Raw genomic sequence first — 23,331 nt, 5'->3', positions numbered from 1 at the left:
ATGGACTGCTGTACCACAGCTGTGCTCTTCCTCTCATTTTCCCCACAGAAAGAACACGCTGCGTTATTAGCTGACATCTCTGCCTGGATAACAGTAACCTTCAGCAGAAGTTGTCAACAAGATTCAGCAGGACATGGACATCCATCACATCCTTTGGAAAAGTTACCATCTCACCTTAAAATTATTCCCTTGCTTTTCTTTGCTTTTCTGTCTATATAAGCACACATGTATTGAGGTCTGTCATTTATTATGTCTTCTGCAAAGTTCTAAAATACCATGGAAAATGTCACAGATGAACAGTCAGTGTATGTTTAAAAATGGGGCAGTCCAAGTAAATGTTTAAATTTCTACACATTTTGTGTAATTGTCTGTTTTTTTTTTGCCTAAAGTTCGACATGAAGTATTTAAAACACACCAAACACTCCCTACACATCATAAGTACACTACACTCCACTGTAGCAGAAAAGCACACAGTTCATTTACCTGCACGGCTGAGCGTCAGTCCTGTTTTTCACCAAGCAATTTTAATGAATAATGGCTTCAGTTTAGTGCGCTGCCTTGTGGGTATACGGCTCGTGGTATAAGTGCACAGTGAGTATTACTCACCTGTGAAACAGTGGAAGTGGCAGCATCGTCGCGCAAGATTAACTGTGGCAGAAAAGTAAGATGTAATTCAGAAACTGGACAATAAAAGTCTGGCTTCCTTTGCCAAAGATTATGTCGTCCAGCAGAGTCAAATCTTGGGCATCAACAAGCAGAGAGAGAAGCTTCTTTAGAGTCTCCAGTAGGATTTCCCACTGTGGGTAAAGTACTCTGTCATTTGTCTTCTTTTTTGGCATGTTTTACATCACACTGTCCAAAAACTGACCACCTGCAGGCGTATTGAATCCCAGGAACTGAATGGCTCTCTAAAGGTAAACGCACTTTCAGCTTCTTCACACAAGGCATTAAAGAAATGGCAGCATTCTTGAAAGTAACCACATTGACAGTGACTGCTGGTATAAAAATAACAACTGTAATAATTGTGGCAACACAGGCCATAAAAGGTGTGTGTGTAATATATGAAAGTGCAAGAAAGTGCAATATATTGTCATGCTGGGGTCAGGCAGGCTGCCAGGGGTTTAGCTACATGGTGGCCTGGGCGGCCAGTGCCACCCCTGACTGATGCTCGGCCACCCCTGTTATACAAAGCAATCTGACCACACTGACACAGTGACAGGTGACTTTTTTTGCTGCTCAAACTTGTATGACGCACATAGTGTGCGGCGCTATTAGACTGAAGAGCTGCGAACCGCCCGCACGGCCTAAACCTCTGTGTAGGAGGGAGGAGTAGGAGCAGGAAGGAAAACTCAATTTCGGGAGCTTTACTCCAGCCAAGTCCAGCACAAGAAGATACGTTGATCAGGAGAGTAAAATCAGTGTTGTTTACGTACATTTCACTACCATTTTGTGAAAGTTTGTTAAAGTTGAGGCCCTGCAATGTTTCATCATGAGAAACAAATGTTAGCTTTCCAGTAAATATCCCATAACTTCGACAGGTGGACCTGGATCTCCTTTTATTCGTGTCCTGTTAATTGAGTGCAATTGTTGCAGATCCGCTCGTTCCCGGGGCGTGACAAATATAAACAAAATGTAATGACATGACAAACAGAGAATGTGAGACACAGGACTTGGTCAAGACTGAAGTTCTTTTTCTTCCAGCTCCAGGAAACATGAGCTCTAGGTTCTGCTGCCGCTCCTCACTGTAAATCCGTGTCCTCATCATTGACAAATGGCTCTTTTCCGCAATAAATCATAATTCCAACAAACTGCTCTTAATTCAGTAATAATGATCAACGTCCCTTATTGTCTCTTTGTCTCACAATCGTAACACAGTTTTTCCCAAAGTCCCGCAATATTATCTTTTCAGTACATTAATATTTATTATAGGAACTGCAGTCACACTGATCAAAGTCGTTATTTTTCAGCTTTCTGTCAAATTTCACTGTTTTACTTATATCTGGCAATATTTCAATATATGAGTTAACAGGTCACTGTTCTGTTCCTCAGCATTTTAGAAATGAAAGTAAAAGTTGTCAAAATAACGGACCACCGAGTGACAAGAACAGCAACAGGTTGCTTCTCTGTAAATGAACTGCTGTTAAATTTCAATAATCCCACTTAGTTTATATTCGTTTAATATTGACATTAACTGTACACCCCTTAACGGATTTTACACTTCAAATCATTTTTTTTTTTTTTCTGGGAACTGAAATATGTACCACAGAGGACGTGGAGTAAAACACGGTAAGGAGTGCAGCTGTGAGTGTGGATCGCGGACATGAAACAACTGCTGTGTCCACAGTGTTTATTAACACTTTATATAATATATATTATATTATAATTACTTATATTAATTATATTATAATTAATTATAATTATATTATAATACGCAATAGGCGACAAAAAAAAAAAAGCAGTGAGAATAAAGTTAAGTTTGCTCTTCTCTCAGGAGATAATAGCCCGAAAAAGAGTAACTCCAGATAGACACGAACCATTGTACCAAACACACACTTTCTGTCCACAACCTGCTAAATTGGCAATAACTATTTACACAGTGTAGTTCCCCACCTCTCTCACTAGGGGCGCCCTTTAGTAACGAGATTAGCCGCTATGCTATTCAGTTATAAACCCCACAATCGTTTATGTAACTGTAATTATGCCTTTTTGAAACTCTGCTGACTAGTACTACACTGTACATGTTAACATGTTTAAGTAATTATCCAAATATATAACAAGACATTTTAACATGTATCACACACACACACACACACATTTTCAGAACCGCTTGTCCCATACAGGGTCACGGGGAACCGGAGCCTACCCAGTAACACAGGGCGTAAGGCCGGAGGGGGAGGGGACACACCTAGGACGGGACGCCAGTCCATCACAAGGCACCCCAAGTGGGACTTGAATCCCAGACCCACTGGAGAGCAGGACTGTGGTCCAACCCACTGCGCCACCCCGCCCCCCTACCCTGATGACATCCATTGCTTTTAATTCTGTTATAATACTGTTACATACACTAAAGTGTCTGCTGAGACTTTTGCATGTTTTAAGATGTACTTTTTCAGTCAGATTTTTTTTCTGCTGTTTCCTGTGATGTGGTGGTGCAGTGGGTTGGACCACAGTCCTGCTCTCCAGTGGGTCTGGGATTAACTATATATTGTCATATAATCTTACGTTCTTCGCAGAGATGACAATGGTAAGATGACAGCAGCAAGATGACAGCAGCTTGTAGTGTAGTAGCAAGAGCTTTTGTGCTTAGACCCACAGTTTGTAGGTTCAAACAACCAATTCTGGCTGTAATAACCTTGAGCAAGGTATCTACCTGAATTATTCCAGTAAAAAAATCAAGCTGTACAAATAGTAAAATAATCTGAGGTGGGGTAACATTGTAGATTGCTTTGGAGAAAAGTATCAGCTAAATAAAACAACATGTATATGTCATCATAACTGGTGGTTTCTGTACATGTTTTTCTTCCAGTGATGAAGATCAGTTGGTCTGAGTGTCTCTGTTTGATTCTCCTGCATCTCCAGCAGACCACTGTCTCCACACTGGGTACATATTTTTCCTCAGATAAAAAAAAAAAAAAAAAAAAAAAACTCAATCATATTGTCTCTGGAACTGAATAAATTCTCAGTGTGTCTTTTTCTTCACAGAGAGGTTTGAGGTTCTTGGTCCAGCTGATCCTGTAGTTGCTGTAGCTGGTGAAGATGTTGTCCTGCCCTGTTACCTCAAACCCAACATCAGTGCTGTGGACCTACATGTGGAGTGGTTCAGAGTTCAGATTGATAACCCAATTGTACATCTTTACCGGGATCATGAGGACAGAAATGAGAATCAAGTTCCATCCTACAGGGGAAGGACATCACTATTCCCTGAAGAACTGAAGAAGAGAAACACATCATTAAAACTCTATGATGTCAGAGGCTCTGATGATGGGCCCTATAAATGTTTTGTGGAGTCTCAGGAGTGGCAGGATGATTCCTGGATTAATCTGCGTATTAAAGGTGACAATTTGAAATTTTATATTAAAATCGGGGGGCGTGGTGGCGCAGTGGGTTGGACCGGGTCCTGCTCTCCAGTGAGTCTGGGGTTCGAGTCCTGCTTGGGGTGGTTTCTGACGGACTGACGTTCCGTCCTGCGTGTGTCCCCTCCTGTCTTGCTGGGTTAGGCTCTGGTTTGCCACAAGCGGCTTCAGCAAGTGTGTGTATTAAAATCAAATTGTTATCTTTGAAGTGTATACAATAATTTAAACACTTTTTTTCCTTCCTTCACTTTCATGAATCTGTTACTGTTTCACAACACTAATCTTGTTTCTGTAGCTGTAGGAACCCAACCACTGATCTCCATTGAAGGATATAAAGAAGGAGGGATCAGTCTGGTGTGTGAATCTAAAGGCTGGTACCCTCAGCCTCAAGTGGTCTGGATGGACAGTGAAGGACACAGTCTCCCTGCTGGACACACAGAGACACACACAGACAGTATGGGCCTCTTCACCGTGAGACGACGTGTTATTGTACAGGAGACAGAGACCAACAGGTTCACCTGTCGAGTTCGACAGCAACAGATAAATGAAATGAAAGAGACAATAACTAACATCCCTGGTGAGTTACACATATTTAGTATAAATAAAAGGGGGTGTAGTGGTGCAGTGGATTCAGCTGGTGCCTGCTGTGCAGCAGGTATAAACAGCTTGATGGAGGCACAGCATATCACATGTTTAAATTACTGTGAATAATGAACAGGTTCCAATACCATAGATATTGTGTATTGTCCTAATTTGTGCCCTGATCTATCTGTATGAAAGTTTTCCCACACTGATGACAGTTTCCTCAAGATTAAATCTGTGGTATTTGTTTACTAGTTTTTCCTAGATAAAGAAAACATTAGGTCTGCAGGTTCTGCACTGATAAAATTGCCTATTTTATTTTTTAATTAGTGAAAGATGTAAATCTGTAATCATTATGTAAAATTAATTATTTGTTGTATTCCAGGTGAGATGTTCCATCGTGCCCATCCCTGGAAGGTGACCTTTGCTGTGATCTTCAGTCTGGCTGCTGTTTGTATTATTGGATGCACAGTTTTGATTCACCGTTTTGTAAAACTGCAGCGAAAGAGAGGTATTTTAGCAATTGACTCTTCACATTGATAGTTTTTTAGTGTTAAAAAAGTTAAAGAAATAAAAACCGTTAAAAATGGTATTATGTTAAAGCAATTTTTATTCATAGCTCACAGAAATCATTATAGTGTATGAGTTATATTCACTGTGGGGACACTGGAGTTCTACAGGCACCTTCACACTCACTGTGTTACTTACACTTTCACTAATCACAGTCACTTGTTAGGGGGTCACTTACTTTTTTTTTTGCAACTTTGGACATTTAAGATCATGTCCAAAAAATATTTAAACATTTTATCCTACCTTGAATTCCAAGCTCCATCCAAACAGATGTCATGTTCGCAATTTTGTTGCATAGTAACTGGTTATTGAATTGCCCTTTTGAAAGAATTTACAGTTTTCAGTCATTATTTAAATATTTTATCACTTGTCACCAAAGCTGAAGAATGAGACAATATCATATAAAATAAAAGCTCAAAACCACATATTTATATGCAGTGTGTGACTGTAATGTTTCGTGACACTGACTTTATTAAAAAATTTCATTAATTTCTCTTCATACTGACTAATAACAGGATTTACTCTTTTATCTACAGGTCAGCTCAAAGAACAGTATGGTAAGTAATACAGCTATATGAAAGTGATGTATGAAATTGTTGCAATGTCACTTCCTTAAGACATATATTAAAAAAAGAAGATTTACAACAATTAGTCAACAAAGACTTGAGACATTTAACGTTTCGTCTATCGGATACTAAGATGACAAGTTGATTGTCTGTTGATTCTCTTTTTACGGTATTATATAAATCATGATGATATACAGTACAAACAGTTAACATTCTTTAGTGCTACATTGCTATGTTATAGTAGGTTTTTTAAAGTAATATCACAGTTTTCACATGTGAAACTTTCTTTTTAAACTCTTCTTTCTACAATATCTCAAAGTGTGATTAATAGAGTGTCTCTAACACTGTAGGTCATCATGGACAAAGACATGAGCTAAATATGAAATAATTTACACCATTATAGTGTCTCAAAATACGAACCTGCTGTTTCTAATGACACAGAAATATAAATATGCTGCTATAGTAAATGCACATAAATTGCAACAAGGAAGAAACAGGATAAGAGAGTCAATTATTAACGAGTGAGAGAATGAAAGAAAATCAGCAGAAAATCTTAGCATTTATTCATTTAGCAGATGCTTTTCTTTTTTCCAAAGCAATATACATCTCATAGAAAATACAATTTGTACATTACATTATCAGGAAGAGACACTTAGATGCAGACGTCTGATTCTAAAGTACAGTATCCAGATGGGATGCCACCATGGCAAGTAGTTGGGCAGAGTCAGATGTGAGGTAAGGACAGATCCTGCAGCAAGGTGAAATGAGAGCAGTTTGACAGATGGGAAACAGCCAGAGGAGAGCAAGGAGTTGATGATCTTAGACATGATGCTGGAGAGTTGCGGGGAGACGGTCTGTAGGAGTGATGATGGGATTGGATCAAGCGAGCAGGTCGTGACTCTGTGAAATATCAGGAGGTCAGAGATTTCAGATTCGGAGAGTGGTGCGGTAGGAAGAAAAAGACTCAGGACGATCAGACACTCAGATTGCAGAAAAGTTCATTTATTCATGTGCACAGGGGTGAGCCTCCTAGAGAGAGTCACACCTCAGCAGCTAAGCAAGCAGATATTTATACACATTCTAGGGTGGTTCTTCACAAGCATGGGTGAGATACATGTTTTGTTTCATCATCCCAAACAGGTCAAGGTGCCCCCCAATTTCCCGTCCTTTCATGAAAACACTCCCAACTGTCGCCAGTGTCATCACTCTCAATACGCACAGTCTCATGGGAACTACGTAATTCTGTATTCCTCCTGATATCTTATGGGAACAAGCTGGCACCAGACTGTTGCCTGAAATGTGGCGCTTTCTTGCATAGGCAGTTTCACTAGTTAGACATTGTAATACATAAGCATATAGGCATAGCAAAGCTGTAGAATCAAATTTTCATTCCACAGTGGCTTGAATTTGCAGAGCATGACTTCGCAGGGAGGTCCAGTAGAATCCGGGCAGGATAATGCTGAGAACTTATCTGTGATGACATTGACTTTGTCTCTGAAAAACAAAGCAAAGTCATCAGCAGAGAAAGAAGGAGGAGGAGGTGGCAAATGACACAGTAGGGAAGAGAAGGTGGCAAAGAGTCTGTGGTTTTTTAGTTGCATACTGTACTTTGTTGTGGAAGAAATTGTGTGATGGTGATTTTTTTTATTCATACTGATGTTCTTACATCTACAGGACTGATTACCAGACGCATGTGTAAGTAATATTAGTGTTTGTGCATTTTATTGCGTGTCTGTGTGTGAGTGTTTATGCAAATATGAGATTATGAGAGCAAAACACACCTTTAAAAAGCAAAATGTACCATTGTAGGTACCATTAGTAGAATAGACATGGTTCTGCTGTACCTGCAGAAACTAACAACTTATGGTTATAATTTTAACTTTGAACCTAAAATCACCATGATCAGTTTTGTGAATGTATGTGTTACACACTGTACCTGTACATGTAAGTGAAACTGATTTTCTATTTTATATTTCATCTTTCTGGTTTTTCTTATTTAAGTATGAAGAAAGTCATGGAAAATTCATGATTTCAATGGACTGACATAATTTTTCTAATTTCATGTTCCATGTCCAGCTATAGAAAACATGTGCAGGAGAGCTGGTAAGTAAAGCGGATCTGAACTGATCCCACAGAAGTGAGTTTGGTTCTTCTTGTATGAGACTCTGTCCTGTAAGAATGGACACGAAAGACACTGAGACAAGTCCAGACTGACTGCAGTATCTGCTGTGCCACTAATTCCATGTGTCTCATTTTTATTTCTCTCTCTACAGAACTTCTGAAGGCACAAAGATACGCAGGTGAGTTTCTTCTGCTTCTTCTCCCCATTGCAGCTCTTCTCTGTAGGAGACACAATAATGACTGATTGGCTGCATTGAATCTGGACTCTCATTTGTCACATGATTGACTGACAGACACAGGATATGAGCACATTTATTGACCTTCCTTTCCACAAAACATATGAGTGATGAGAACAAGTGACTGTTTCTCACAAGAGTTCACTTCAATCCACACTGAGCTCCTGGTGAGAAGGAGATGTTAGAGCTACGAGTGAAAGACAAACAGAAACGGAACTCAGTCTTTATGTATCCAGTGCGGTTTGTTGGTCCTTCTGCTCTCATTGTTTCCTCCTCAACATTATCAAACCAAATTAAACCAAATGCATAAATATAAAAAAGTGCATAATAAGTGCATAGATATAAAAATGTTCTAGAAGGTTCATTTAGCAAACACACACTTCACCACAAAGACATTTTCCACAGAAAAGTTTCAGTGTTTTCCACAAACTGATCTTCCCCTCTTACTGTGGGCAAAAGAAAAAAATATATGTTAAGGGCACAAAGTGTCAAATGTGACTCCACAACCTTTGCATTTTGGACCAGTTTATTTATACAGTGCTAGAAGGAGAAACAGGTATGATGAGACCAGGTCAGTGTGACCAGAGCAGATTATATAATTATCATAATAATCATTTTTTATTTCCTTTTTTACTTAATTTAACTAATTTTATTGTGTTCATTAATATTAAGTCAAAACAACTTTTAAAACATTAATGCTCTTACGCTATTTTCTCAAAGGTAACATATTACAATTTCTTACAAAACACCCAAAACACCTGTTACCTGAGTTAAATATTAATACCTAAAAATTCTATTCATACACACATTTTCTGAACCGCTTGTCCCATACGGGGTCGCGGGGAGCCATAGCCTAACCTGGCAGCACAGGGCGTAAGGCCGGTGGGAGAGGGGACACACCCAGGACAGGATGCCAGTCTGTCGCAAGACACACACACACACACACACCGCCCTCTGCTGCTGTAATAATATAAGGTTTCCATCTATCGATTTTCTAAACTGCTCAGTCTTTCTTAGGTTGTGGTGGCAGCAAGGAGAGCAATAACGTTTATATATAATATAACGTTTAAAAGTGTTATTTTTTTTGTCACATTTTGAAATATAATAATTGACCACCTCTCTGTCCTCCCCAGTTGATGTGACTTTGGACCCTGATACAGCAAACCCCTGGCTCATCTTGTCTGAGGACAAGAAACAAGTGAGACATGGAGTCATATGGCAGGATCTTCCTTACAAACCAGAGAGGTTTAAACGCCGGATAGGTGTCCTGGGAAAAGAGGGTTTTTCTTCAGGGAGACGTTACTGGGAGGTGCAGGTTGGGGACAAGACTGAGTGGGATTTAGGAGTGGCCAGGGAGTCCATCAACAGGAAGTGGTATTTTCCACTGAATCCTAGTGGTGGTCTCTGGGCTATCAGTCTGTGGAATGGTAATGAGTACTTGGCTTTCACTGACCCCTCTGTGTCCCTCCACCTGAGCGTGAAGCCCCAGAAGGTGGGGGTGTTTGTGGACTATGAAAAGGGTCAGGTCTCCTTTTACAGTGTGGAGGACAAGTCTCATCTCTACACTTTCATTGGATATAAATTCACTGAGAAACTCTATCCATATTTCAGCCCCTGTACCAATGATGATGGTACAAACTCAACCCCATTGATCATATCTCCTGTCAGTGATACAGACTGAAGAAACTGATTTTAGCTTTAATGTTCAGGTCAAGGGGGTGCGGTGGTGCAGTGGGTTGGACCACAGTCCTGCTCTCCGGTGGGTCTGGGGTTCAAGTCCCGCTTGGGGTGCCTTGCGGCGGACTGGCGTCCTGTCCTGGGTGTGTCCCCTCCCCCTCCGGCCTTACGCCCTGTGTTACCGGGTTGGGCTCCGGTTCCCCGCGACCCCGTATGGGACAAGCGGTTCTGAAAGTGTGTGTGTGTGTGAAATGTTCAGGTCATGGTGTTATATTCTGATTTAATTTCCTATCTCACCCTCATTCAGGGTTTGTAATTTCTCCATATAAACATGTCTTTTGTACATTGTGTTGATTTTAAATAAATATTGTTTAACAGCAATTATGTGTTTTAAAGTTCAATCATGTGGAAGTAAACAGAATCACGTCATGCAAAATTTAATAATTTCCTGATATCAACATTAAAATTAATGAGTCTCTTCAATATATTTACATACATTTATTCATTTATCAGACACTTATCTCCAAAGCGACGTTCATCTCATAGAAAATGTGTCCATTACATGATTAATAGAGAGACATAAAATGATAAATGCAGACACGTACTGCTGCATTTATCATAACTCTGTGTCCGAATATCAACGATTCCTGATCACCTTCCGAATAATTTACAGAATTCCACAATACAGTAATACCATCTATTGGATATAAAATCAGTAAAACTAATGCAAATTACATAATTAAAAAAAAAATGTTCCACGTACTTTTACTATGTTTGCTCCGGGAAACAGTACAAAGGGGAACAAAATGCAGTCGCTGTGCCGGGAAACAGTTCCACTCCAGGCCACACGGTGGCGCCAAACAGTACAGAATGTTAGTGGAAGTGAAAGTTTGGATTTTTTTTCCTGTAAAATTCGCCGAAGAAGAAACAGGAAGCTGACATCGCGTTGTGTGTGTGTTTATCAGCCTTTCATTTAACAAGTGATTCCTTGCTGGTTGGAATCGAAGAATTAACTCTTTGCGATGGACTTCCAAGCACCAACTTTCAGATCTCTGTTCCATCGTGCGTCTCACACATGTGTCATGTGACCCCATGAAGCCTCCTTAAAGTGAAACACTCCTCCAGTGGCGTCACTTCCGTGGGCTCCACCAATGATATACATAGACAGGTCCAACACAAGAAAAAAAAAACGTCTGTGCCGCAACGGCAACGTCCTCCGCCATGTTGGAAAAATGAGTCACTCTTTTCAAGAATCTGACAAGACTGGATGCACTGAAACTCTAAGAAACAGAATCAGAATGAGCTTTACTGCCAAGTATGTTAACACATAAAAGGAATTAGCCTTGGTGACAGACACTTCCACAGCACAGACAGAATGACAGTGACAAGACGCAGATAATAAAAAAATACACACACACACATTTTCTGAACCGCTTGTCCCATATGGGGTTGCGGGGAACCAGAGCCTACCCGGCAACTCAGGGCGTAAGGCTGGAGGGGGAGAGGACACACCCAGGACAGGATGCCAGTCTGTTGCAAGGCACCCCAAGCGGGACTCGAACTGCAGACCCACTGGAGAGCAGGACCTGCTCCAACCCACTGCGCCACCACGCCCCCTCATGGTGTGGCCAAATTGTGCAAATTTTTTTCCATTTGCACCAAAGAAAAATGTTTGGCTTTTGCAAGCCACCTGCCACCAACTTCACTAAACCATTGCACACCTCCCTCCAAACTGCAACCCTAACTACCTCGCTCTCTTCTCGTTCATAACCACTAACTCACCTTCTCAGCAGCTTCAGACAGCTCCTTCATCACCACCTTTAGAGAACAGGCACTAACACCAGATTCCACCAACAACGAATTAACTGATTTAGCCACAAACCCCCTGACACCTCTACTGGTCACACATGATTTCTCCTCAAATGCCTCTCCAATCACATCCTCAAGGAACACTATTAACTTTACTAAGTACACGGTCCGCTCACACTCGGAATATACCAGCATGTATGGACACAACGAAATAGCCACAATAACCTGTGGCACCTGGAGCTGTTTGTCCACATCTGCCAGCAGCTTCCAGTCCCGTCTCTTACCCCACCTACCGAGACACGTCCGCTCTTGCATGGTGTTACTCTCTCCCACACAAAACCAATCGTATCATATATACGACCAACGGGCACCGAATTCACCACAACACACTTTCTCTCTAAACCCCCACGAAACATTTAAGCACTTAATTATGGCACCAAGTACAGTGTCCCTGCGCCAAACTAACTTCAAATTCAGACAAAATGTTCCTCAGTGTTGCCACACAGCTACACAACTTACAACAACCTTCACCACCTCTCCACTGCTTAACATTCTATGGAATCTGCAGCACATCGTGTGTCGCTCCAACGATGAACTTAATTCGACTCGCCTCCGCAGCTCACACGTCTTGCCAGTGTAGCCTGTGCTTCTCCACGGCCTCCCAATTAACCCACTGACTTGCTTTACTTCTGCGACTCGCCTACTGACTAATTTACAGCGCGGCACTTCCAACCAAGACGTCGTGGACCTTTGTGTACTGAAAAAACCATAAGTCCCCAAAGTAAACTTTCATCAGCCTCGGGACACTCTCAGGGACCATATAAAGCCAAATGTAAAAGTAATTGAGATAGAAACAATACTTCAGTGCATTAATTAATGCTTTAGTTAAACTTTGACATTTTACTGATGTTAAAATTGTACCCTAATTACTACAAACATTTGAAAAATTTACATGTAAGGAAGAGTTTTTTTTTTTTCCCCATAGTAATTGTTCCAGTGTGTTTCTGTTCCCGTCCTGAGTTCCCATCCTGTCTGCGCTGGTTCTTTGTGATCTTCTCCTGTATTCCCACTCCGTCTACATCACTCCACTGTGTATCAGCTCTGTGTATGTAAACCTGTTTCACCTACTGTATGAACACACTGAACATCTATTTATTCCATATTTTTAATGTTACCCCTCCACTTTATTTCCTGATTTGCACTGTACACTTGTATGTGACTCTGCTGTTGAGATCATTGTATTTTACATCCATGTCCGGACGTTATAGTAAAATATGTGTCTGTATCTGTTTCACAGCTGAACGTCACAATAGCACTGAAATAGAATAATTAAAATATTTTTAACGTAATTCTGCTATTCACATTGTTTGACTTGTGCCATTTATATTATCAGCACATACAGTGAAGTTGGACACTGACGAAACCAAAATTGAACCAAAAGTGTCACTGAGAACAGAAATGTTGAGACTGAAGTAAGACATAATGCAGACCCTTCATGCAAAGACACACATTGCCTGAAACTGTTTGTCCCAAGCAAGGTTGCAGTGAGCCAGAGCATAACCCAGCAACACAAGGGGGAAGGGAAGGGGACACCCTTAGAATGGGACACCACTCCATTACAGGGCACCCCAAGCAGGGCTTGAACCCCAGACCCATCAGAAAGCAGGTGCAGGCCAAACCCACTGCACCACCATGGCCCCCTGCAAGCTTACAGTTTTCTCAAAAATAGTGTAATGCAATGAGATGGGTGGACTCACTCACAGTGGTTATGGACGCACCTCATTCAATATGAAGGAAACAAGTGTTTGATAGAACATTCCGATGGCACTGGTGAGAACCAGAAATACAGGTTGATTGTGTTCCTGTTCTTTTTGCTCTTGTTGTTTCTCTGAGGTGGTTCAGGGTTCAGGTTTGATTTAAATGAAAGTGAAAAGAGTGAAAATCCAAACCTTAACCTTATGTGACAAACTGTATACAATGCAGCTCCTCCCCACAGAAAATACACCCAGGATTCAGACCCACCAGACAGTGCAGCAATACTCCCAAACACACAGTAATCTTCACTCAAAGAGTTTTGTTTTATTCTTAAATGAATCAAGATTATTTTTTATCTGTCCTTCCCCTGTGTGTGTTGGAATGTAATTTAACCAGTAATTCTCTCATTTGGAAATGAAAGTAAAAACAGTGAAAAGTTGTCCATATTGTGAAGAGCAGAAAAGGTCTCTGGAACACAACAGAACTTTAGTAAGAAGAGAAGATCAAACATGCAGGACTGTGGACTTCAGTGGTAAAAAGAGGTTAAAATAAAATGTTCTTGTCATTTTCTCACTCTACAAAGGTAATCCCTATTTATACTTTTCTTTGAATTTCTTCATTCTGGTACCATGTGTTTGTTGTGCCATTTATTGTATTTTAAAATGTTTATCTTGTGATTTAACTCTTAATGTAAATTCACTCTTTCTTGCCGATATAATTATTTCTTGCACTGATGAAGTTGGATGAGAAAAAACAAACAGAACAGATTGTCCTTGTGTCCTCAGCCTCATCATACTGTCCACCCTGTGAAAGGTCTCCAAGTGACTCACTAACAGACATCCAGCTCTGCAAGGTGTGACTGAGTAAGAAACAGTGGAACAACAGACAGGAACCATTTAAGACCATCTGGCAGTGTTCAGCACTATCACATAGGTAAAACACTGTGGGTCTCAGGACTTAAAGTGTCTCATCCACTGTGATTTTGTCAGTAAATTGTGGTTCTTCTGTCCATTTAGGAAAATAAATACACGTGTAATGAAATTTGTAAGAATGCAGAAATTAATCTTTATTTGTGCACAAGCAGAATCTATTCTTTTTTCTTGAAGAACTACATCCTTTGAATACACTCAGATCAGGCTTTACAACATTTACAGTTTACCTCGTGTTATGGCATGGCCGTACTATTTTATAGCATTTTGAAAAAGAAAGCAAACTTCTCAAAGTTGAGATCAACTCACATGAAAGGCTATGCATGATTTACATAGATTTTATGCTTATAAATTAAATTTAACTTATGAAAAATTAATTAATGTAGAATATGTAGGAAGATCACAAAGATCTTCAACAGACCACTGGAGATGTGCGAAGTTCCTTCCTGCTTCAAACGCTCCACCATCATCCCCATTCCGAAGAAACTCAAATTCACAGGACTTAATGACTACAGACCTGTCGCCTTAACGTCTGTGGTCATGAAGTCACTTGAAAAACTGGTGTTGGCCTACCTGAAGGACATCACTGGACCCTTGCTGGACCCCCTGCAGTTTGTTTATCGAGCAAACAGGTCTGTGGATGATGCAGTCAACATGGGACTGCACTACATCCTGCAACATCTGGACAAACCAGGGACTTATGCGAGGATCCTGTTCATGGACTTCAGCTCAGCCTTCAACACCATCATCCCACACCTCCTCCTGTCCAAATTAACCCAACTCTCTGTGCCCACCACCATCTGTCGGTTGATTACCAACTTCCTGACAGACAGGCAGCAGCTAGTGAGGCTGGGAAAATTCTCATCCAATACTCGCATGATCAGTACTGGCGCCCCCCAGGGATGTGTGCTCTCCCCACTGCTCTTCTCCCTGTACACCAACGACTGCACCGCAAAAGACCCCTCTGTCAAATTCCTGAAGTTTGCAGACGACACCACACTCATCGGCCTCATCCGGAATGGCGACGAGTCTGCTTACAAACAGGAGGTCCAAGAGCTGGCTGTCTGGTGCAGCCATAACAACCTGGAGCTGAACACGTTAAAAACAGTGGAGATGATTGTGGACTTTAGAAGAAACACCCCAGCATTATCCCCACTCACCATCATGAACAGCACTGTGACAACAGTGGAGTCATTTAGGTTCCTGGGCACTACCATCTCACAGGACCTGAAGTGGGAGTTCAACATAGACTCCATTGTGAAGGAGGCCCAGCAGAGGTTGTACTTCCTTCACCAGTTGAGGAAGTTCAACCTGCCACAGGAGCTACTGATGCAGTTCTACTCTGTAGTCATCGAGTCTGTCCTCTGCACCTCTGTAACTGTTTGGTTCAGCTCAGCTCGGAAATCAGACATCAGAAGATTACAGCAGATAGTTCGGACTGCTGGAAGAATCATGGGCACATCCCCCCCAGCTCTCCAAGAACTGCACTCGTCCAGAGTCAGTAAAAGGGCTAGCAAAATCATTCTAGACCCCTCGCATCCAGGCCACTTCCTCTTCGAACCCTTGCCATCTGGCCGGCGCTACAGAGCACTGAGCACCAGGACAGCCAGGCATAAGAAAAGTTTCTTTCCTCAGACCATCTACCTCATGTACAGCTAAATCCCCCCTAGAGAGTAAACCAATGCAAAACACAATGCTATTTATATTTATATTTATAACTATTTATCACATCATATCTCTTACTCACACTCCCTTGCATTTGTATAGAACATACCTGTACATACATACAATGTCTAGTGACTATTTTTGTATATTGGGTACTTTATATTTTTATATATTTTTCATCCAGGGGGCACGGTGGTGCGGTGGGTTGGACCAGGTCCTGCTCTCCAGTGGGTCTGGGGTTCAAGTCCCACTTGGGGTGCTTTGCAATGGACTGGTGTCCTGTCCTAGGTGTGTCCCCTCCCCCTCCGGCCTTACGCCCTGTGTCACTGGGTAGGCTCTGGTTCCCCGTGACCCTGTATGGGATGAGCAGTTCAGAAAGTGTGTGTGTGTGTGTGTGTGTGTGTGTATTTTTCATCCTTCATTCACATATTCTATCTTCTCGTCTGCCTTGTCACTGTTATTCTGTCTGTGCTGTGGAAGTTCCTTGTATGTGTCAACATACTTGGCAATAAAGCTCGTTCTGATTCTGATTCTAATATGCGGTTTCACAAGGCATCCCACAACTAATAAATTACCTGCACAAAATTGCACAGCATACAGATGTGGGATTAATAGTAAAACATTTCTGCTTCTTTACTCCTGTTGACTTTTTGTCACTGTGATCCTGAGCTGATATTGTGAATTTTCTGGAACGGGGTTCATGTAATTCACTGTCTCTGTGTGATCAGAAGTGCTATTAGACCAGAAAGTTTTGTTTGATAATTTGTCTGACATAAATGACACAAGTGAGTTTACTCATATTACAGGTCCTCCTCCCCATAGTGAGTTCATGATCTCCAGTGAATGATCATTGCCTGGTGTTTCACTGTCACTCTGAGACACATCCAGTTCTGCAGGTGACCTGGAATGACAGGATCAGGTAAGAACACCTGTGAGCACCCCAGAGCACCAGGCTGGTAGAGCAGTGTGGAGTTCCGAGTAAAGAGTGTCTGCTGTAAAATGACCAGGTCAGATTATTTGATCTAAGACCTCAGTCCCTCAGGCAACCAAGCAGTCAAGGCAACATCTTCTGTATGTACAGTGAGTGCCTGACTTACAAACTTTTGAGTTACAAACTTTAACCCATGCAGTTTTGTTGCAAGTATTGATTTTTTCATTACGAGAGCCAACATGATGACAGACAGCCACTGAGAGCAGGAACCGTAAGAGTCTTATGTTGATGAGTCGTTTGAGGGCAAGGAACAAAGGAAAGGAGAATCCTAACACTAACCGCAAGGAAAGACAAGGTGTCTCCATGAGATTTCATGACCATTATTGGTGGACCTCCTTTTTTCAGTGTTTTCATGAGGTGCAGGTGCAGCTTGTTTTTGCATTTGATTGACAAAAATACCCCCCCACACCCCCCGGCATCATGAAGCCGCAGCAAAAGTGCTGATACCATTCAGCACCACCTAACTGTGTGAAGCTGGATTCTGAACCGTGACAGCGCCCAGAACTAAAGAGAGAACTAGACCAACTCTTGAGGTTCACAGACGTGCTGCCTTGTCTAAAGTTTCTCCATGCATTGAGCACATTATTCACACCTACCTGTTTTAAATTACAAGCTGAGTGAGAAAATAGCAGTAATTCGATTCTTTTATTCAGTAGTTCATTAGCCTGATCATATTTCAGTACCTGAAAAACTCTTATTTTCCCAAAATTAACCAGCAAAAATGTTCCTTTACTGTAGTTTTTTTTTTCTATCTGCATCTTTACATTTCTCTTGACAGACTTGAATTGTGCTTTGACTCTTGAAAATAAAATCTCTTTATGTTACTGATTCATGTGTCTTGTGCTTCAGTGTCACTCTGACATACTTGTCAGATGCTGTGTGGCCTGAAAAACAAAATATATGAAGACTAATGAAAGAAATAGACTAGAAAACCTGGGACTATTATATGAACAGACTGGTAGAACACTGAGCCTCACTGTAAAGCAGCTTCACAAAGTACAACAGTTACTATAGTAATTTAGTCTTGTGAGTATTGGTAATTTTTTTGTACTAGTACATAGAGTGCTTCAGTAGATCAAGTGATTTCTTAAACTGATATACTTAATCCATAGTCAGATCCTGTATGACTGCATAATTGTTCATTTTACATTGATGGTGTGTATATACTCTCCTAACTGGCGGTTTCTATATACCTGTTTCTTCCAGTGATGAACATCAGTTGGTCTGAGTGTCTCCGTTTGATCCTCTTTCTTCTCCAACTCACCACTGTCTCCACACTGGGTAGATATTCTCCCGAAAAAGAGTTTCAATCATACTGTGTATCATACTAAATAAGTTCTCAGTGTGTGTTGTTCTTCACAGAGAGGTTTGAGGTTCTTGGTCCAGCTCATCCTGTAGTTGCTGTAGCTGGTGAAGATGTTGTTCTGCCCTGTTACCTCAAACCCAACATCAGTGCTGTGGACCTGCATATCGAGTGGTTCAGAGTTCAGACCGACAACCCACTTGTACATCTTTACCGGGATCATGAGGACAGAAATGAGAATCAAGTTCCATCCTACAGGGGAAGGACATCACTGTTCCTCGAACAACTGAAGAACGGAAACACTTCATTAAAAGTGAAAAATGTGCAAGTATCTGACAATGGAGAGTATAAATGTTTTGTCCAGTCAGAGAATTTTTTTGATGATTCTTCCATTGAAGTTTATATTAAAGGTGAAAATTTTGAATTTTGTTTTAATTGATGAAATTGTTTAATTTGGAGGTGTCATAAGGACTTCTCTATTAATATATTTCTAAAGGCGAAAGCTGTTTTATAATGCATCATGTAATTTCAATCAAGTTTCAATGCATTTTAAATACATTTTTGTTTTAGCTACACTATTTCTGTTTCTGTAGCTGTAGGAACCCATCCAGTGATCTCCAATGAGGGATATAAAGAAGGAGGGATCAGTCTGGTGTGTGAATCTAAAGGCTGGTACCCTCAGCCTCAAGTGGTCTGGATGGACAGTGAAGGACACAGTCTCCCTGCTGGACACACAGAGACGCACACAGACAGTATGGGCCTCTTCATCGTGAGACGACGCGTTATTGTACAGGAGACAGAGACCAACAGGTTCACCTGTCGGGTTCTACAGCAGCAGTTAAACGAAGTGAAAGAGACAATAACCAACATCCCTGGTGAGTTACACATATTTAGTATAAACAGCTCAATGGAGACACTCATCATAACACATGTTTAAATCACTGTGAATAATTAACAGGTTCCAGTGTCAAAACATTTTTTATCGTCCTGATTTGCATCTTGATCCATCTGTATGAAAGTGTTTCCAGACTGATGATAGTTTTGTAAAGGCAGAAACTGAGGTACTTATTTATTGGTTTCTTCTGGTTAAATTGAACATTAGGATTGCAAGTTCTGTGCTCATTAAATTGGTTATTTTATTTTTTATTTAGTGAAAGATGTAAATCTGTAATCCTTATGTAAAATGAATTATTTGTTGTATTCCAGGTGAGATGTTCCATCATGCCCATCCCTGGAAGGTGACCTTTGCTGTCATCTTCAGTCTGTCTGCTGTTGGTATTATTGGATGCACAATTTTGATTCACCGTTTTGTAAAACTGCAGAAGAAGAGAGGTATTTTAGCAAGATACTGTTCACATTTATGGTTTTGTTTATGTTAAAAAAAGTTAAAAAACATAGTTGAAAAGCAGTATTATGTGAAAATGACTTTATATCAGGGGGTGCGGTGGCGCAGTGGGTTGGGCCACAGTCCTGCTGTCCGGTGGGTCTGGGGTTCGAGTCCCGCTTGGGGTACCTTGCGATGGACTGGTGTCCCGTCCTGGGTGTGTCCCCTCCCCCTCCGGCCTTACGCCCTGTGTTACCGGGTAGGCTCCGGTTCCCCGTGACCCTGTATGGGACAAGCGGTTCTGAAAATGTGTGTGTGTGTGTGTGTATGTGTGTGTGTGTATGTATGTGTGTGTGTCTGTGACTTTATATCATAGCCCGCAGCAGTAATTATATGGTATGAGTTTTATTCACTAGTTAGAGTCAGTTGCTTTTGGTTATTTATTATTAGCAACTATAACATTCTGAACCATAACAATATTGTGTTCAAAGAATATTTAAACATTTTTCCAACCATGAGTTCTAAGCTCAGATTGAATAAAAAATTCAGTGTTTAAAATGTAGTTGCACAGGAACTGGTTGCTGAATTGCACTTTTTAAGGTATTTACAATTTTCACTTGCCGCCACAGCTGAAGATGAGATAATACGATAAAATCTAAAAAGTCACATGCAAATATTCATATGCAGTGTGTGACTGTAATGTTTCGTGACACTGACCTCATGACATTATTTCATTTATTTCTTTTCATATTGACTAAATACAATATTTACTCTTACATCTACAGCTCAGCTCAAAGAACAGCATGGTAAGTAATACACTTGTATGAAAGCGATGTATGAAATGTTGGAAAATTACATATTTAAGATATATATAAAAAAAGATAATTAGGAACAATTTGCAAACAAAAAATTTAGACATTTAACATTCCCTATAACACTTACTGTGATTTTTACACCTCTTTCTGCCAGTTCACAGTAATAATTGTGACCTTTAGCCAAAAAAAGATTAACCCCTGGTTAATGTGTGGTATTTTAGATTACCTCATTACATCATTTAATTAATCTCTGTTTTCACTGACTAATTACAATTTTTACTCTTTTATCCATAGGTGAGCTCGAAGAACAGCATGGTAAGTAATAGAGCTGTATGAAAGCAATGTGGGGGGGGGTGGTCCTGCTCTTTGGTGGGTCTGGGGTTCAAGTCCCGCTTGGGGTACCTTGTGGTGGACTGGTGTCCCATCCTGTCTTTGTCCCCTCCCCCTCCAGCCTTATGCCCTGTGTTACCAGGTTAGGCTCTGGTTCCCTGCTGCCACAGGTGGGACAAGTGGTGGTACAGAGTGTGGTTGTGTGTGTGATTTTTTGTGTGTAGTAAAGACTTTTGACATTTAACATTCTCTGTAACACTTACTGTGATTTTTACACCTGTGTCTGTAGAACCACTTCACACTAATTATTGTGGCCTTTGCCTAATTACAATTTTCACTCTTCTTTCCACAGGTGAGCTCATGAAACAGGATGGTAAGTAATGCAGTTGTATGAAAGTGATGTATGAAAATGTTGCAATATCACTTCTTTAAGACAAATATGAAACAAAAAACTGTTTCGCTAACCTCTTGTTCACTGATAAAACAATTTCTATCATTTGTGTGAATGAGTGCAACGTATGAAAAATGTTACTGGATGTTAATGACTGATAGAATTACAGTGTATAACGTGGTGATACAGCCAGATGACCTGTAGAAATTACCATGTTGAAGTCAGTTTTGGACGCAGGTTAATTCAGCAACAGTTTCCTTCTATGTTCGGATATTCACATTTGCAAAAAAAAAACTAATTTATCGATTTTCTCTCAAGGTATTTTTATATTCTGTATAATATTTTCTGCATCACTGATGATCCCTTTTCCATAGTGAGAATCTAAAGATTATACTGTTTGTAAAGTGATTTTGATAATTAAATCCAGTCGCTGAGCAAGTAACTGTAGTGTTTTCACTGCTGGATCATAAACAGTTTGTTCCTACTGGTCTGAGAGATCAAGAACAATAACATCTTAAAAGAAAAACTGCACATAAAATATTCAATAACAACTTTGATTGAATGACATTTTCTTGCAACAATATTTTGCTGTAAGTATCAGAAAACAATAGTGAGTTGGATATATGCTTAAGTCAACATCTGTATGAAGATGGGAATTTCCTTCCTCCTTCAACTATTACAGACTGTGTTACAGAAAATATTTACTTCTATTGTTCTGTTGTATTACTTTTTCAGATGACTGTCTAAATAGGCTTCTGAGTTGGTATCACAATTTTTATGACAATGAACCAGTAAAGAAATCAAGCTACAGAATTGTTGTTTACTAAAATTCAGCAGAAATGTGTCACCATAGCAACAACTTGAAGTTTTTAACTGCAGCTTATTATTAGGTTTAAGTTGAGGGTTATTGTCATGTAATTATACACAGAGGCACATCAGACACAATATTTTTACTTGTACAGTTTCAGATGTAATATATGCAGAAAAACACTTTATACATTTAACATTCATTCATTGCCTCCCTTACAGAGGGGCATAGTGGCGCAGTGAGTTGGAGCGGGTTCTGCTCCCCGCTGGGTTTAGGGTTTGAGTCTTGCTTGGTGTGCCTTGCGACGGACTGGTGTCCTATCCTGGGGGTGTCCCCTCCCTCTCCAGCCTTTTGCCCTGTGTTGCTGGGTTAGGCTCTGGCTCCCCGTGACCCTGAATGGGACAAGCAGTTTCAGATAGTGTGTGTCTGTGTGAGGAAAAACTGTTCAGTTTATATTTATGATGCAACAGGTGATCAACACAGTTCATTAACATATATATTTCACGGTAAATTATATTGCTGGCATGAACAAAACACAGTTAGAAGCAATTTTTATACAATGAAAAATCTGATATATTAAAATATTTTGCTCCCAATGTCTCAGATATGGTTAAAGTGAAAGAAGATATTATGATAAAAAGTAAACACTCACAAACATATTTATGTGCAGTGTGTGTGACTGTACTGTTTCGTGACACTAAATTCATTGCATAATTTCATTCATCTTAGTTCACTGATTAATTACAATATTTACTTTTACACCTACAGGTGAGCTCCAAGAGCAGCACGGTAGGTAATACAGTTGTATAAAAGTGATGACTGGAAATGTTTCAATTTCACATCTTTCAGATATATATCAAAAATAATTTCCTGTCTCGCTCGCTGATAAAACTGTTTGCATTAATTGTGTGAATGAATACGTTTTATGCAAAAATGTTTCTGGATATTAATGACTGACAGAATTACAGTGTATAACGTGGTACCGCAGCCAGATGACCTGTAGAAATGAGCATGTTGAAGTCAGTGTTGGACGCAGGTTAATTAAGCAGCACTTTCCTTCTTTGTCAGGATTTCACTTCTGAAAAAAAAAAGTTTATTGATTTCATCTTTTTTTCTCTCATTTTTTCATTGCATAATTTCATCAGTCTTAGTTCTAATTGACTAATTACAATATGTACTCTTACATCTACAGGTGAGCTCAAAAAACAGCATGGTAAGTAATGCAGTTGTATGAAAGTGATGTATGAAAATGTTGCAATATCACTTCTTTAAGACAAATATGAAACAAAAAACTGTTTCGCTAACCTCTTGTTCACTGATGAAACAATTTCTATCATTTGTGTGAATGAGTGCAACGTATGAAAAATGTTACTGGATGTTAATGAC

The 23,331-nt window shown here is 40.3% G+C and overlaps 3 protein-coding genes across 3 annotated transcripts in view; all 3 read left to right on the top strand.

Moving 5' to 3' along the window:
• Nucleotides 1–161, top strand: part of LOC114911912 (early nodulin-75-like) — a 57,279-nt gene extending 57,118 nt beyond the window's left edge. Inside the window, exon 36 of the mRNA XM_029256408.1 lies at nucleotides 49–161. Within this exon, the coding sequence (XP_029112241.1) occupies nucleotides 49–74 (26 nt within the window). The 3' untranslated portion in view covers nucleotides 75–161. The remainder of the gene's footprint in view (nucleotides 1–48) is intronic.
• The window catches only part of LOC114911911 (butyrophilin subfamily 1 member A1-like), a 170,400-nt gene that overhangs the window by 32,094 nt on the left and 114,975 nt on the right, over nucleotides 1–23,331 (top strand). Inside the window, exons 3-4 of the mRNA XM_029256406.1 lie at nucleotides 16,790–16,902; nucleotides 18,181–18,255. Coding sequence (XP_029112239.1) covers nucleotides 16,890–16,902; nucleotides 18,181–18,255 — 88 coding nt within the window. The 5' untranslated portion in view covers nucleotides 16,790–16,889. The remainder of the gene's footprint in view (nucleotides 1–16,789; nucleotides 16,903–18,180; nucleotides 18,256–23,331) is intronic.
• Nucleotides 2,246–9,840, top strand: LOC108937036 (butyrophilin subfamily 1 member A1-like). The gene is made up of 10 exons (XM_029256407.1): nucleotides 2,246–2,286; nucleotides 3,527–3,601; nucleotides 3,703–4,053; nucleotides 4,369–4,616; nucleotides 5,073–5,166; nucleotides 5,762–5,782; nucleotides 7,466–7,486; nucleotides 7,868–7,894; nucleotides 8,065–8,091; nucleotides 9,282–9,840. The coding sequence occupies exons 1-10, from the start codon at nucleotides 2,256–2,258 to the stop codon at nucleotides 9,827–9,829; spliced, it is 1,443 nt and encodes a 480-aa protein (XP_029112240.1). The 5' UTR covers nucleotides 2,246–2,255; the 3' UTR covers nucleotides 9,830–9,840.

The sequence above is a fragment of the Scleropages formosus genome, chromosome 11, assembly GCF_900964775.1.
Source record: "Scleropages formosus chromosome 11, fSclFor1.1, whole genome shotgun sequence".
Classification (NCBI taxonomy): Eukaryota; Metazoa; Chordata; class Actinopteri; order Osteoglossiformes; family Osteoglossidae; genus Scleropages; species Scleropages formosus.
The sequence above is the reverse complement of the archived record's forward strand: the minus strand, read 5'-3'. Positions and strand labels throughout refer to the sequence as shown.

Bases quoted from the DNA above. Each gene is read 5' to 3' on its own strand.
- LOC108937036 (XM_029256407.1), top strand. From the start codon at position 2,256: ATGTACCACAGAGGACGTGGAGTAAAACACG. The intron at 3,602-3,702 runs GTACATATTTTT...TTTTCTTCACAG, and splicing joins GACCACTGTCTCCACACTGG to AGAGGTTTGAGGTTCTTGGT. The intron at 7,895-8,064 runs GTAAGTAAAGCG...CTCTCTCTACAG, and splicing joins AAACATGTGCAGGAGAGCTG to AACTTCTGAAGGCACAAAGA.